The following is a 15,000-nucleotide window of genomic DNA, read 5'->3' as shown; positions in this document are numbered from 1 at the left end:
GCTCATGCATGCAGGGCAAAGCTCCTGATCATGGGTGACTTTAACCACAAGGAGATCGATTGGGAGAACTTGGACCCACATGGGGGCCAAGATACATGGAGGGCTAAGATGATGGAGGTGGTACTGGAGAACTTCATGTACCAACACGTAAGGGACACTACAAGAGAGAGAGGAGAGGATGAACCAGCAAGGCTGGACTTAGTATTCACCTTCAGTAGTGCAGATATCGAGGACATCACATATGAAAGACCCCTTGGGGCCAGTGACCATGTGGTTTTAAGCTTCGAATACACAGTAGAGCTACAAGTGGAGGGAGAAGCAGGAAGGTCAGGACGAATGAAGCCAATCTACAAGAAAGGGGACTACACAGGAATGAGGAACTACCTGAACGGGGTTCAGTGGGACAGAGAACTGGCAGGGAAGCCAGTTAATGAGATGATGGAATATGTAGCAACAAAATGCAAGGAGGCTGAGGAGAGGTTTGAACCCAAGGGTAACAGGATTAATGAAAAAGCCAGGATGAGCCCATGGTTTACCCAAAGGTGCAGGGAGGCAAAAACCAAGTGTGCTAGGGAATGGAAGAAATATAGAAGGCAAAGGACCCAGGAGAATAAGGAGAACAGTCGTAGAGCCAGAAACGAATATGCACAGATAAGAAGGGAGGCCCAAAGACATTATGAAAATGACATAGCAGCGAAAGCCAAATCTGACCCGAAACTGTTGTACAGCCACATCAGGAGGAAAACAACAGTCAAGGACCAGGTAATCAGGCTAAGGAAGGAAGGAGGAGAGACAACAAGAAATGACCGTGAAGTATGTGAAGAACTCAACAAGAGATTCAAAGAAGTGTTCACAGAGGAGACAGAAGGGACTCCAGAAAGACGGAGAGGTGGGGCACACCACCAAGTGCTGGACACAGTGCACACAACCGAGGAAGAAGTGAAGAGGCTTCTGAGTGAGCTAGATACCTCAAAGGCAATGGGGCCAGATAACATCTCCCCATGGGTATTGAGAGAGGGAGCAGAGGCGCTATGTGTACCCCTAACAACAATATTCAATACATCTATCGAAACAGGGAGATTGCCTGAGGCATGGAAGACAGCAAATGTAGTCCCAATCTTTAAAAAAGGAGACAGACATGAAGCATTAAACTACAGACCAGTGTCACTGACATGTATAGTATGCAAAATCATGGAGAAGATTATCAGGAGAAGAGTGGTGGAACACCTAGAAAGGAATGATCTCATCAACAGCAGCCAACATGGTCTCAGGGACGGGAAATCCTGTGTCACAAACCTACTGGAGTTCTATGACATGGTGACAGCAGTAAGACAAGAGAGAGAGGGGTGGGTGGATTGCATTTTCTTGGACTGCAAGAAGGCGTTTGACACAGTTCCACACAAGAGATTGGTGCAAAAACTGGAGGACCAAGCAGGGATAACAGGGAAGGCACTACAATGGATCAGGGAATACTTGTCAGGAAGACAGCAGCGAGTCATGGTACGTGGCGAGGTGTCAGAGTGGGCACCTGTGACCAGCGGGGTCCCGCAGGGGTCAGTCCTAGGACCAGTGCTGTTTCTGGTATTTGTGAACGACATGACGGAAGGAATAGACTCTGAGGTGTCCCTGTTTGCAGATGACGTGAAGTTGATGAGAAGAATACACTCGATCGAAGACCAGGCAGAACTACAAAGGGATCTGGACAGGCTGCAGACCTGGTCCAGCAATTGGCTCCTGGAGTTCAATCCCACCAAGTGCAAAGTCATGAAGATTGGGGAAGGGCAAAGAAGGCCGCAGACGGAGTACAGTCTAGGGGGTCAGAGACTACAAACCTCACTCAAGGAAAAAGATCTTGGGGTGAGTATAACACCAGGCACATCTCCTGAAGCGCACATCAACCAAATAACTGCTGCAGCATATGGGCGCCTAGCAAACCTCAGAACAGCATTCCGACATCTTAATAAGGAATCATTCAGGACCCTGTACACCGTGTACGTTAGGCCCATATTGGAGTATGCGGCACCAGTTTGGAACCCACACCTAGCCAAGCACGTGAAGAAACTAGAGAAAGTGCAAAGGTTTGCAACAAGACTAGTCCCAGAGCTAAGAGGTATGTCCTACGAGGAGAGGTTAAGGGAAATCAACCTGACGACACTGGAGGACAGGAGAGATAGGGGGGACATGATAACGACATACAAAATACTGAGAGGAATTGACAAGGTGGAGAAAGACAGGATGTTCCAGAGATTGGACACAGTAACAAGGGGACACAGTTGGAAGCTGAAGACACAGATGAATCACAGGGATGTTATGAAGTATTTCTTCAGCCACAGAGTAGTCAGTAAGTGGAATAGTTTGGGAAGCGATGTAGTGGAGGCAGGATCCATACATAGCTTTAAGCAGAGGTATGATAAAGCTCACGGCTCAGGGAGAGTGACCTAGTAGCGATCAGTGAAGAGGCGGGGCCAGGAGCACGGACTCGACCCCCGCAACCTCAACTAGGTGAGTACAACTAGGTGAGTACACACACACACACACACGCACACACACACACACACACACACACACACACACACACACACACACACACACATACACACACACACACATACACACACACACACACACACACACACACACACACACACACACACACACACACGCACACACACACACACACACACATACACACACACACACACACACACACACACACACACACACACACACACACGCACACACACACACACACACACACACACACACACATACACACACACATACACACACACACACACACACACACTCACACACACACACACATACACACACACACACACACACACACACACACACACACACGCACACACACACACACACACACACACACACACACACACACACACACACACACACACTCACACACACACACACACACACACACACACACACACACACACACACGCACACACACACACACACACACACACACACACACACACACACACACACACAGAACACAGGACGAAAGGAAGACAATGAAAGAGAGAGTTCAAAAACGAAAGGAGAAATGGGAGGAAATGAAAAAGGAGAGCAGAATAACCCAGGATCAAATGGAAGGACAAGCGCACCCCACAGAAACACCTGCAGAAGGACTCCAGCCACGACACCCCCAAGGCAACTGAACAATCCAAACCAACCATCACACACCGATCCCTCTGTTTCCACCCCCCGCACCACAGTTACAGTATTAGAACAGAAGTTGAAGGTTTGATACACAAATGCAGATGGATTAACGAATAAACATGAGGAATGACAAGAAAGAATCAATGAGAAGTCCCCAGACATCATAGCAGTTACAGAAACAAAACTCATGGAGACAATAACAGATGCAATCTTCCCACCAGGATACCAGATCATGAGGAAAGATAGAAGGGGCAGGGGGGGAGGTGGGGTTGCTCTGCTCGTAAAAAACAGATGGAAATTCGAGAAAATGGAAGCAATAGATGAGACGGGAGAAAGAGACTACATAGCAGGTACACTTCAGTCTGGGGAACACAAAGTGGTCATTGCAGTGATGTATAATCCACCACAGAACTGCAGGAGGCCAAGAGAGGAATATGAAGAGAGCAACAGAGCAATGGTGGACACACTTGCTGAGGTGGCAAGATGAGCTCACTCCAGCAGAGCAAAGTTGCTGGTTATGGGGGATTTCATCCACAGGGAGATTGACTGGGAAAACCTGGAGCCACATGGGGGTCCCGAAACATGGAGAGCCAGGATGTTGGACGTGGTGCTGGAAAACCTCATGCACCAACATGTTAAGGACACTACCAGAGTGAGAGGGGAGGATGAACCAGCAAGATTGGACCTTGTGTTCACCCTGGGCAGTTCAGACATTGAGGACATCAAGTATGAGAGTCCCCTAGGAGCTAGCGACCACGTGGTTCTGTGCTTTGAATACATAGTCGAGCTGCAAGTGGAGAGAATAACAGGAGTAGAATGGGAAAAGCCTGACTATAAAAGAGGGGACTACATAGGGTTGAAGAACTTCCTGCGGGAGGTCCAGTGGGACAGAGAACTGGCAGGAAAGCCAGTAAATGAAATGATGGAATATGTAGCAACAAAATGCAAGGAAGCAGTGGAAAGGTTCATTCCCAAGGGCAACAGTAACAACGGGAAGACCAGAACAAGCCCCTGGTTTACCCGACGGTGTAAGGAGGCAAAAACAAAGTGCAATAGAGAATGGAAAAAGTACAGAAGGCAGAGAACACACGAAAATAGGGAGATCAGTCGCAGAGCCAGGAATGAGTACGCACAGGTAAGGAGGGAGGCCCAGCGACCGTATGAAAATGACATAGCATCGAGAATCAAGACTGACCCGAAACTGTTGTATAGCCACATCAGGAGGAAGACAACAGTCAAAGACCAGGTGATCAGATTAAGGACAGAAGGTGGAGAACTCACAAGAAATGATCAGGAGGTATGTGAGGAGCTGAACAGGAGATTTAAGGAAGTTTTTACAGTAGAGACAGGAAGGGCTGTGGGAAGACAGCACAGAAGGGAACATCAAGAGGGAATATACCAACAAGTGTTGGATGACATACGAACAACTGAGGAGGAGGTGAAGAAGCTCTTAAGTGACCTTGACACCTCAAAGGCGATGGGACCGGACAACATCTCCCCATGGGTCCTTAGAGAAGGAGCAGAGATGCTGTGTGTGCCTCTAACCACAATCTTCAACACATCCCTTGAAACTGGGCAACTACCTGAGAAATGGAAGACAGCAAATGTAGTCCCCATATTTAAGAAAGGAAACAGAAACGAGGCACTAAACTACAGACCTGTGTCTCTGACATGTATTGTGTGCAAAGTCATGGAGAAGATTATCAGGAGGAGAGTGGTCGAACACCTGGAAAGGAACAAGATTATAAATGAAAACCAGCATGGGTTCATGGAAGGCAAATCTTGTATCACAAACCTCCTGGAGTTTTATGACAAGGTAACAGAAGTAAGACACGAGAGAGAGGGTTGGGTAGATTGCGTTTTCCTAGACTGCAGGAAGGCCTTTGACACAGTTCCCCACAAGAGATTAGTGCAGAAGCTGGAGGATCAGGCACACGTAAAAGGAAGGGCACTGCAATGGATAAGGGAATACCTGACAGGGATGCAGCAACGAGTCATGGTACGTGAAGAGGTATCACAGTGGGCGCCTGTTAAGAGCGGGGTCCCACAGGGGTCAGTTCTAGGACCAGTGCTATTTTTGATATATGTGACCGACATGATGGAAGGAATAGACTCTGAAGTGTCCCTGTTCGCAGATGACGTGAAGTTGATGAAAAGAATTAAATCGGACGAGGATGAGGCAGGACTGCAAAGAGACCTGGAGAGGCTGGACATGTGATCCAGTAACTGGCTTCTCGAATTCAATCCAGCCAAATGCAAAGTCATGAAGATTGGGGAGGGGCAAAGAAGACCGCAGACAGAGTATAGGCTAGGTGGACAAAGACTACAGACCTCACTCAGGGAGAAAGACCTTGGGGTGACCATAACACCGAGCACATCACCGGAGGCACAAATCAACCAAATAACCGCTGCAGCATACGGGCGCCTGGCAAACCTGAGAATAGCGATCCGATACCTTAATAAGGAATCGTTCAAGACACTGTACACTGTGTATGTTAGGCCCATACTGGAGTATGCAGCACCAGTCTGGAACCCACACCTGGTCAAGCACGTCAAGAAGTTAGAGAAAGTACAAAGGTTTGCAACAAGGCTAGTCCCAGAGCTCAAGGGAATGTCGTACGAGGTAAGGTTAAGGGAAATCGGACTGACGACACTGGAGGACAGAAGGGTCAGGGGAGACATGATAACGACATACAAGATACTGCGGGGAATAGACAAGGTGGACAAAGATAGGATGTTCCAGAGAGGGGACACAGGGACAAGGGGTCACAACTGGAAGCTGAAGACTCAGACGAGTCACAGGGACGTTAGGAAGTATTTCTTCAGTCATAGAGTTGTCAGCAAGTGGAATAGCCTAGCAAGTGAAGTAGTGGAGGCAGGAACCATACATAGTTTTAAGAAGCAGAGAGAGGGAGGATCCAGTAGCGATCAGTGAAGAGGCGGGGCCAGGAGCTGAGTCTCGACCCCTGCAACCACAATTATGTGAGTACAATTAGGTGAGTACACACACACACACACACACACGCACACACACACACACACACACACACACACACACACACACACACACACACACACACACACACACACACACACACACGCACACACACACACAGGCACACACACACACACGCACACACACACACACACACACACACACACACACACACACACACACACACACACACACACACACACCGTGTGCGTCAGGCCCATATTGGAGTATGCACCACCCACACCTGGCCAAGCAGGTAAGGAAATTAGAGAAACTGCAGAGGTTTGCAACAAGACTAGTCCCGGAGCTAGGTGTATGTCCTAAGCGGAGAGGCTAAGGGAAATCAACCTAACGACTGGATAACAGGAGAGATAGGGAGGTCGTACCGACTTATAAAATACTGAGAGGAATTGAGAAGGTGGATAGGGACAGGATACTTTGGAGATGGGACACAGCAACAAGGGGTCTCACCTGGAAGTTGAAAACTCATTAATCATGGGGATGTTAGGAAGTATTCCTTCACTCACAGAGTTGTCAGGAAGTGGGACAATTTGGAGAGTGATGTAGTGGAGGCAGAATCTATAAGAAGCTTTAAGAGATACGATAAAGCTCATGTAAGATGTAACAGGGAGAATGTGGACCTAGTAGTGACCAGCGAACAGGTGGGGCCAGGAGTTGTGACTCGACTGCTGCATCCACAAATAGGCTAGTACACATACACACTATCTTTAACCCCAGTGAGGTAGTCACGGGTGTAGGTCGTGAAACAGAAGAGTGTTAAACCTCACACTCCAATCATTGTTACTTCCTATGTTCCTCATTATCAACAAAAAACCTAATTAGAATGAGTAGATTTTAATATCTGTCCTCACTTGGTACAGAATAATCGAGGAATAACTGATGATGACTGTTTCTTTAGGTATACCTCTCAAGGTATACTTAAAGAATGATGATTTTATAAGCTTTTATTTAACAAGCTTCGCTGATGGGTAAGCTTCATCAAGTCTTGATAAGCTGGGTGTAAGAGCAATAAAATATCGATAAGTGGCACGATGAAAACAAATGCAGAATAGACTGTTAACACAAAGCTTAGCTTGGAGAACAAGCTTTTTCATGCTTGGTCTCCAAGCGAAGTGTTGTCTTAACAGTATCCATTCTGTCTTTGTGTCCTGCAAGCCATGATAAGTTTATAAGTTCACTACTGAGCGAAAAGTCTTCTAGAGTATTTGTTTATCCTACGTTACATGTTTTTGTACCTACTTGTCGGCTTGCTACCCCAGTTGCCATGGTATGATCTCTGGATCTGTGGCTGTCAGCCTTTTCGAACACAAGGATCACTTCTGAACCTCAAAATTATGTTCGGTCCCTCCCAAGCTAATAGTTGCAATTTTAGACTAAGAGAAAGCACATGTCAAAAAAACTAACCACTGTCTCTAGACGATAGTAAATTTAATTTGCATAATTTTTCGCAGAGGTGATGTTTTGATGAGTGAGAGACTGAGGATAACCTACAAATAAAATATTTAACCATCACAGGACTCGCGATGATGGATTCACGTTGGACAAATTTGGAGTTAGAGAGGAAATAAGGAAGAACTGGTTTGGCAATAGAGGTGTAGATTAGTGAAACAAATTCCCAGGTAGCGTCATTGAGGCGAGAACTTTGGGTATATAAAATGGATGGGTACATGAGTGGGTGTGGTTGGGAGTAAATTGAACCTGCCTAGCATAACCCTGTAGCCCTACTGCAGAGTTCCCTCATTCTTGTGTTCCTATGCAGTTCCGGATTGTGTGGACATGCATCTTCTTCGGGCCAACGTTGGTCATCATCATCGTGTACTGCCACATCTTCTACCTGCTCAACAACCGCAGTCTCTACCTGGTTTGTGCTGAGCAGCGCACGCAGCTCAGAAGAAACATCAAGGTAAGTCGCATGAGGAACTGGACTCATATTGGACACCAGGGTATCTTTATTTGAAGGTATTTTGCCAACCAGTGGCTTTTCCAATTCATTACAGAGATGATATATGAAGATTGTTGAAAATGAGGTACTCGGTCTCATAGCCTTGTAGAATTATTCACAGAAGACAGTGAAAAATGAGGTAATCAGTCCCTCAGCTTGGTAGCCTGTTTAGTACCGTAGTTTTGAAGAATTTGAGACATAAAAATTTCAGTATTTTGGTACCAACAGCTTGGTTGACCAGGCGGTCATCGAGACTGACCTTAGGCACAATTGCTAGGGTGGAAAACCCTTGTAATTGGTGAGAGGAATGTCACAGATAAACCAAGAACTTAGAGAGGAAAACTTTAGAGGTCGTTTTCGTCCATAACTTCATTAAGATCCAGAAGTTACCGAAGCGTCAAAATCACCTCTAAATTGTGGTTTTGTTGTGACCTCACATCTGCTTCCCAGAGAACCCAGTGAGCTCTTGCAAACTTAAGACGTTCAGTCAGTACAGTTAGGAAGCTGTCTGTCTCAATCACTGATAGTAAATATGCAAACTCTGACGCTGACATCTATGAAAACTAGTTGATATTGACATCTATGAAGACTTGCTGACAGTGACGTCTTTGAAGACTCGCTAACAGACATGTACAAAGACTCGCTGACAGTGGCATCAACTACTAAGGCTCACTAACAGAGACAAGTTTAAATTTGCTGATACTGACATCTACATCGGGAAGAACAAGAAACCATACCTATGACATGGCTCACGCAGCCAGAAGAGTGTGAAGTCATTAGCGGCCAGGAGAGAGGCGGGACCAGGAGCTGAGACTCAATCTCTGTAACCCCAGCTAGGCGAGTATGATCAGTTGAGTACACACAGCCAGTAACCTTCTTTCGCTCTCTCCCACAGACAGTGAGAACAACAGCTTTGATCGTAGTGACCTTTCTGGTAGGCTGGGGACCGGCTGTGGTTAAGTTCATTCTGATATGTTCCGAGTGTGTTTACACTAAGACGGACCTCCACACACAGATGTATCTGGGAGCTGCCTTCAACACCCTCTTCTCCCTCAAGGTAAGTATCTGCTTCTGTTTGTGTCTACATTCAGTCTCCCTCAAAGTATCTGTTTCTGTTTGTGTGTACGTTCAATCTTCCTCTGTTTGTGTGTACACTCAGTCTTCTCAATGAACGTATCCTCCTCTGTGTGTATGTTCAGTCTCCCTCAAGGAACGTATCCGCTTCTACTTGTGTATGCGTTCAGTCTTCTTCCTCAGGCAACGTATCCACCTGTACCTGGTTGCACGTTCCATTTCCCTCATGGATGCCTCCACCTCTAACTGTGTGTACCTTCCAATTTTTCCCTTCATAGTTTGATCTCTCTCGACCTTCCATCTTCTCCTTCCACTCCTCTCTTTCGACGAGTCATATTATCTGAACACGCAGAGAGAGAAAGAGAGAGAGAGAGAGGGAGACAAACAGACAGACAGACAGACAGACAGACAGACAGACAGACAGACAGATAGACAGACATTGATCCTAGTGAATACAGTAAAACAATAATTTTTTGGGGAAAATATGTTTTATTAAGCAAAAATTTACAGTTATTTTTAGTCAAATGATAATAATAAGAAGATAAAATATAGGCAAGAAATATTATTATATTACAAACTTGAACCTGCAATAACCCAGCTAAGTTCGTCAAGTCACTTACACTGGATATATACACCGAGTCTTGTATTTCTCTCAGTGTATTTATGCTGAGAGAATAATATGCAAGAATAAAACGAAGAATATACAAGAATTCTCCATTCCCTATTTTTAAGGGTTAAAATATTCTTGCCTGGTGGTAAGAAGATTACACGTGTAGCCTTGATGACCTTTGTGTAGTCGATAGACTTGAAACTCCAAGTTACTGGGTCACTTGACTGTGATTTGTATAGCAGCAATATTTTAAAAAACTGAATAACTTAATAACTGAATAACTGAATTACTGGATAAATTGATAACTAAGTAAATACGATAATAACTAAATGATTTATTAACTTAATATCATGATAAATAACTTAATTAATGACTAAATACCCTAATAACTAATTTGACAAATAACTGAACATTGGCACTCAAGGGAAAAGTGTAAGTGTCAAGTTCAGTACATGTTGTGTGTCTTGGGCCCTCTGAAGGGTTCTTGATCCAAGGATTTAAAGCTTTTCCTTCCCTTGGATAAAATCTGATTACCTCCCATTTCTCAGGTGTTGCATAATCCGTACGGGTTGAGCACTATTCATATGATAACCAAGCAAAGCCTGTAAATGTTGATGATGATGATGATGATGATGATGATAATAATAATAATAATAATAATAATAATAATAATAATAATAATAATAATAATAATAATAACAATAATAATAATAATAATAATAATAATAATAATAGAAATGGTTAATAATAATTTCCTGTTTGCTGTGATTATTCACAATATATTCGTATCATTCAATATATTTCAATTTCCTGTTTGTGGTTTCTTGTCCCGTTTCTCATGAATCCTGGTTTCTAGGTCTTCATAGACACGTTCATCTACGCCATCCGGCTGCCCGACATCCGGAAGTCGCTGGTGATGATGTGGCTTCTTATCAGGACACGGCTGAGGCGGCGACAACCTGGGTTGATAGATGGCTTGGCCACCTCTCCCTCACGAACCAGCTCCACCAGGCTCTCTCTCAGCTCACCCAGCTTCCACAGGTGGGACCAGGAACTGCTATTAGCTTACCTCAGTTCATTTCAAGCCTGTTTGTAGCTGTGGTATACTACCCCATCCTCCCAGTCGGCTAACACGCAGGTACACCTGTTAACAGCTGGGTGAGCAGGGGTAGCGGGCGTAAAGACACTTGAAGAAAATGGTCTGGTGATGCCGACAATATGTGGAAAAAGACTCTTATGTACGTTTCAGGACATTTACTAGAGGAAACATTTCGCCACGAGTGGCTTCTTCAGTCTAAAAGTGACTTTTTTCACACACATGAAAACACTTGCCCATACTTCTGGCCCTACACACGGGTCCTACACAGTGTATATAAGTTGTAAGCCGAGTTCTCTGACCACGTCATTGGGCTTGAAAACAATGTTACCGATACAACAAAGTAGGTTACACAAGACTCACGAAATAGTAATGACACGATTGCAAACAAACCATACCACGGGCGGGGTTAGAACCCGCGATCGCGGGCTCTCACCCCGCCCGTGGTATGGTTTGTTTACAATCGTGTCATTACGATTTCGTGAGTCATGTTGACGGCTTTGAAGGGACTTGAGCTAGAGTTCGTCGCGGCCACGCTAGTTACAGATTCGTCTGTAAAAACTTGCATTTGTGGTCACAGTGGTGCCTATGCTAACCATCCTATGGTGTATAAATATACCTAGTTGAATGAATCTTATTATGGCTGGTCCAGTTGCTAACGAGACGGTCTGGAGTTTTGAGACTCTGATCGCGAGTTCTAACCCCGTCCGTGGTATGGTTAGGTTACACAAGCAGTGGTGGCCGATAACGCTAATAACACTACTAATTAATATGTAATTGGCTTTATAATTAAAATACTTAACATTAAAGGGACTAATTAGCAGCAAAAAAGAGTGATCATTGGTAACATTAGTAAAAAAAATACCCCGTTGAGTTATCACGCTAAGAACTGTTATCATTATATTGATGACATGAAATACTATTCTTGCACTCACTCTTATTCCCTTATACCTTACACATGTCATAAAGATTTGCATTGGAAATCTTAATGACATGTAATTGCACGATCTTCCGCTTAAGGGTTCAGATACCCTGTTAATGAAGAAAATTAACTATGGAATATTTAAACTTAATCTTATGTTTGTTGGAAAAGATTACCAATACAATGGTTCAAATGAACATTGTGACTGTGGTGGTTTATCGTAAAGAGGGTGAACTATGACATGAGCTGAGGCAGGTTAGCAGTTCTGAGAGTTGAAGATTGAGACACTTATGCAGCATATGGGAATCTTTATTCAGGAAACGTTTCGCCACACAGTGGCTTCATCAGTCCAATACAAAGAGGAAGGCGTAAGGAGAGGAGGAGTATGAGGTAATCAGTCCCTCAACCTGGAGTCGATGTGTTCAGTCCATCAGTCTTGTAGAATGGACTGAACACATCGACTCCAGGTTGAGGGACTGATTACCTCATTCTCCTCCTCTCCTTACGCCTTCCTCTTTGTATTGGACTGATGAAGCCACTGTGTGGCGAAACGTTTCCTGAATAAAGATTCCCATATGCTGCATAAGTGTCTCAATCTTCAACTCGTCGGTTTTTCAAACCATTCATCACAGTTCTGAGAGTAAGACACGTATGTAACACTTTGGTACCTTTAATGGCGAGATGTTAGGCCTGCTCAGCAAGTTTCTTCGGTAGAAATACAGAGGAGGAAGCAGAAATCGAGGTGAACACCTTATATCTATATTTTTCATGACTTCTGCTGTCTCCTAAGTATTTCGACCGAAAAAGCCTGCCGAAGAGGCGTAACTTCTCATCAGTAAAGATACCAAGCTGTTACACACGTCTTTCAGAACTGATAACCTGCTGCAGCTTAATTCATAGTTCATCCCTTTTAAGATATACTACCATAGTTCCCCTGTATAAGAGAAACGGAGATAAGAGTGAGTGCAACAATTATAGGGAAATTAGCCTGTTAAATATGCCGGGTAAAGTACATGGTAGAGTTTTCAGTGACACAATTGAAGGTAAAATAGAAAATAAGATTGAAAATGAAAAAGGAGGCTTTAGTAAGAGTAAGTGATGTGTAGACCAAGTGAGCAATACTTAGATAAAGCTTAAGAACGTTTTGATAAATTTATGGATTTAGAAAAGGCATATGATAGGTTGAACGGGAGAGTAATGTGACAGTCGTTGCAAATGTGTAAAATAGGTGGTAGGTTATTAAAAGCACTAAAAAGTTTTTATATGGATAGTGAGTCTTAAGTTAGTGTATATGGGAGAGAGGGAGACTTTCCTGTAAAACTAGACCATTGTCAGGGATGCGTTATATCACCATGGTTGTTTAACAAACAGATGGGGTTGTAAAAGAAGTGAAGAAAATGGTGTTGGAGAGAGGTGTGGTATTCAAAGATAATGAATTATATACAAAGTGAGACACGCACAGGTGTCTTGTTGTTAACACTATCCTTCTGAGAGATTCTGAAGAGAAGTTGTGACTGTTAGTAGACAAATATGGGAAGGAATGTAAAAGAAGGAGGTTAAAATTGAACATGGGAAAGAGCAAGGTGACGAGTGACCAAAAATTAAGCAATGAAAAATTAGACATCAGATTGGATAATGGAGGGATTCTGGAGGAAGCAAATTTTTTCAAATATTTGGGAGTAGACTTGTGAGTGGATGTGTCTATGAAAGACGAGATAAAACATAGAACAGAAAAGGGGGAGAAAAGTGGGTGGTAAGTTTAGGCATCTGTGGAAACAAAAAAAAATATCCATGAAATCTAAAAGGGGAATGTATGAGACTATAGAGTACCAGCATTGTTTTATAGGTGTGAAGCATCGGATTTAAATTTTACAGCGTGGATAAGACTGGTGGCAGTGGAGATGTCGAGTCTGAGGGCAATGTTTTGTTTGAATATTATGCAAATGTTGGGAAGAGATTAAAAGAAGGTGCTGGGTTACCGAAAGTATAATTCATAGGACCGAGGAGGGGTTGTTGCAGTGACTTGAAAATATAGAGAGGATTGAACAAAATAAGATGACTAGGAGTGTATATAAATATGTGGTGGTAGGAGAGTGGGACGGGTAGAGGTCGTCCCAGGAAGGGCTGGAGGGAAGTGATGAAGGAGGTTTTGAGTGGTAAGGATATGAACATTCATGAGGTTTGTGTAAACGTATTAGATCAGAGTAAGCAGAGTCAAGTGCTTTATTTAACCTGGCTTGTTGTTAGAATGGGAGGAAGGTAATACATGACGGTATTCAGGGAAATCAGTCAGCCGCACTGATTTCCATAAAGACGTACAATACCTTTACGCTGAAGAAGGGGTGAGAATGTCGCAGTTCGGAGCGCCATCTAAAATGTCTCTCTCGATGGGAGACGGCCGGTGTGTTAAAGAAAAAAAAATAGCTACCACACCCAAAGATACCACACAACAGTCAATTAACACCACGTGTCTATTTAATGCTAGGTGAAAAAGGAGCAACAAGTGTTAGTAGACTTGACCCTCCTCGATTCGTCCAAGATTAAACCAAGTTCGTTTAGCTGGAACATGAAGGCTCTACCAATAAGCTGGAAACACGAAGACTAGTATGAACGTACCAGTAACAAAATTAATAGCTACAACTACGCTAGAAAGTTTATCTAGTAGCAAATAGTTACCTGAGAATTAATCAACAATGTGAGAAGCGGGTAGTTGCATTGTGGCGATCATTAAATGCTTTGCATGTGGTCTAACATATGGAGCTGAACTGAGTCGTTGGACTGACAAATCACTCGAACTGAGTAGTTTTCGCCAACAACTCTCATGTAGCTGAACATTATAATGTTTTGATCTGTCCTGGATCATTGTCAAGTTACTGACGACAATCCAGGACGGACGGAAGCATTGTCATCAGGTTTCTCTCATAGGGAAGAAAGAAAAGTGGGCACTTTTGTAGCTCAGTCTCCACCACGAGGGTAATGTTACCCACTGGCAGTGTGGGGCATCAATCCCATCACCATGGTAAAGTGACCCAGCGTCAAGGGTCACGAATACCACCACCACAGTAAGGTGACCCAGTGTCCAGGAATCTCAATAAATATCAAAATTCCATTCCCTGCCACAGCTGTGTCAACAACTACTAATCAGTAGTGTCAA

General features: G+C 44.0%; 1 protein-coding gene across 1 annotated transcript in view; it reads left to right on the top strand.

The window, feature by feature from the left end:
- Positions 1 to 15,000, top strand: part of LOC128693656 (adenosine receptor A2b-like) — a 316,224-nt gene that overhangs the window by 279,040 nt on the left and 22,184 nt on the right. Inside the window, exons 7-9 of the mRNA XM_070091211.1 lie at positions 7,962 to 8,105; positions 9,040 to 9,201; positions 10,685 to 10,869. Of these exons, the coding sequence (XP_069947312.1) occupies positions 7,962 to 8,105; positions 9,040 to 9,201; positions 10,685 to 10,869 (491 nt within the window). The remainder of the gene's footprint in view (positions 1 to 7,961; positions 8,106 to 9,039; positions 9,202 to 10,684; positions 10,870 to 15,000) is intronic.

This window comes from Cherax quadricarinatus, chromosome 34 (genome assembly GCF_038502225.1).
Source record: "Cherax quadricarinatus isolate ZL_2023a chromosome 34, ASM3850222v1, whole genome shotgun sequence".
NCBI lineage: Eukaryota > Metazoa > Arthropoda > Malacostraca > Decapoda > Parastacidae > Cherax > Cherax quadricarinatus.
This window is presented reverse-complemented; position numbering and strand designations above follow the sequence as displayed.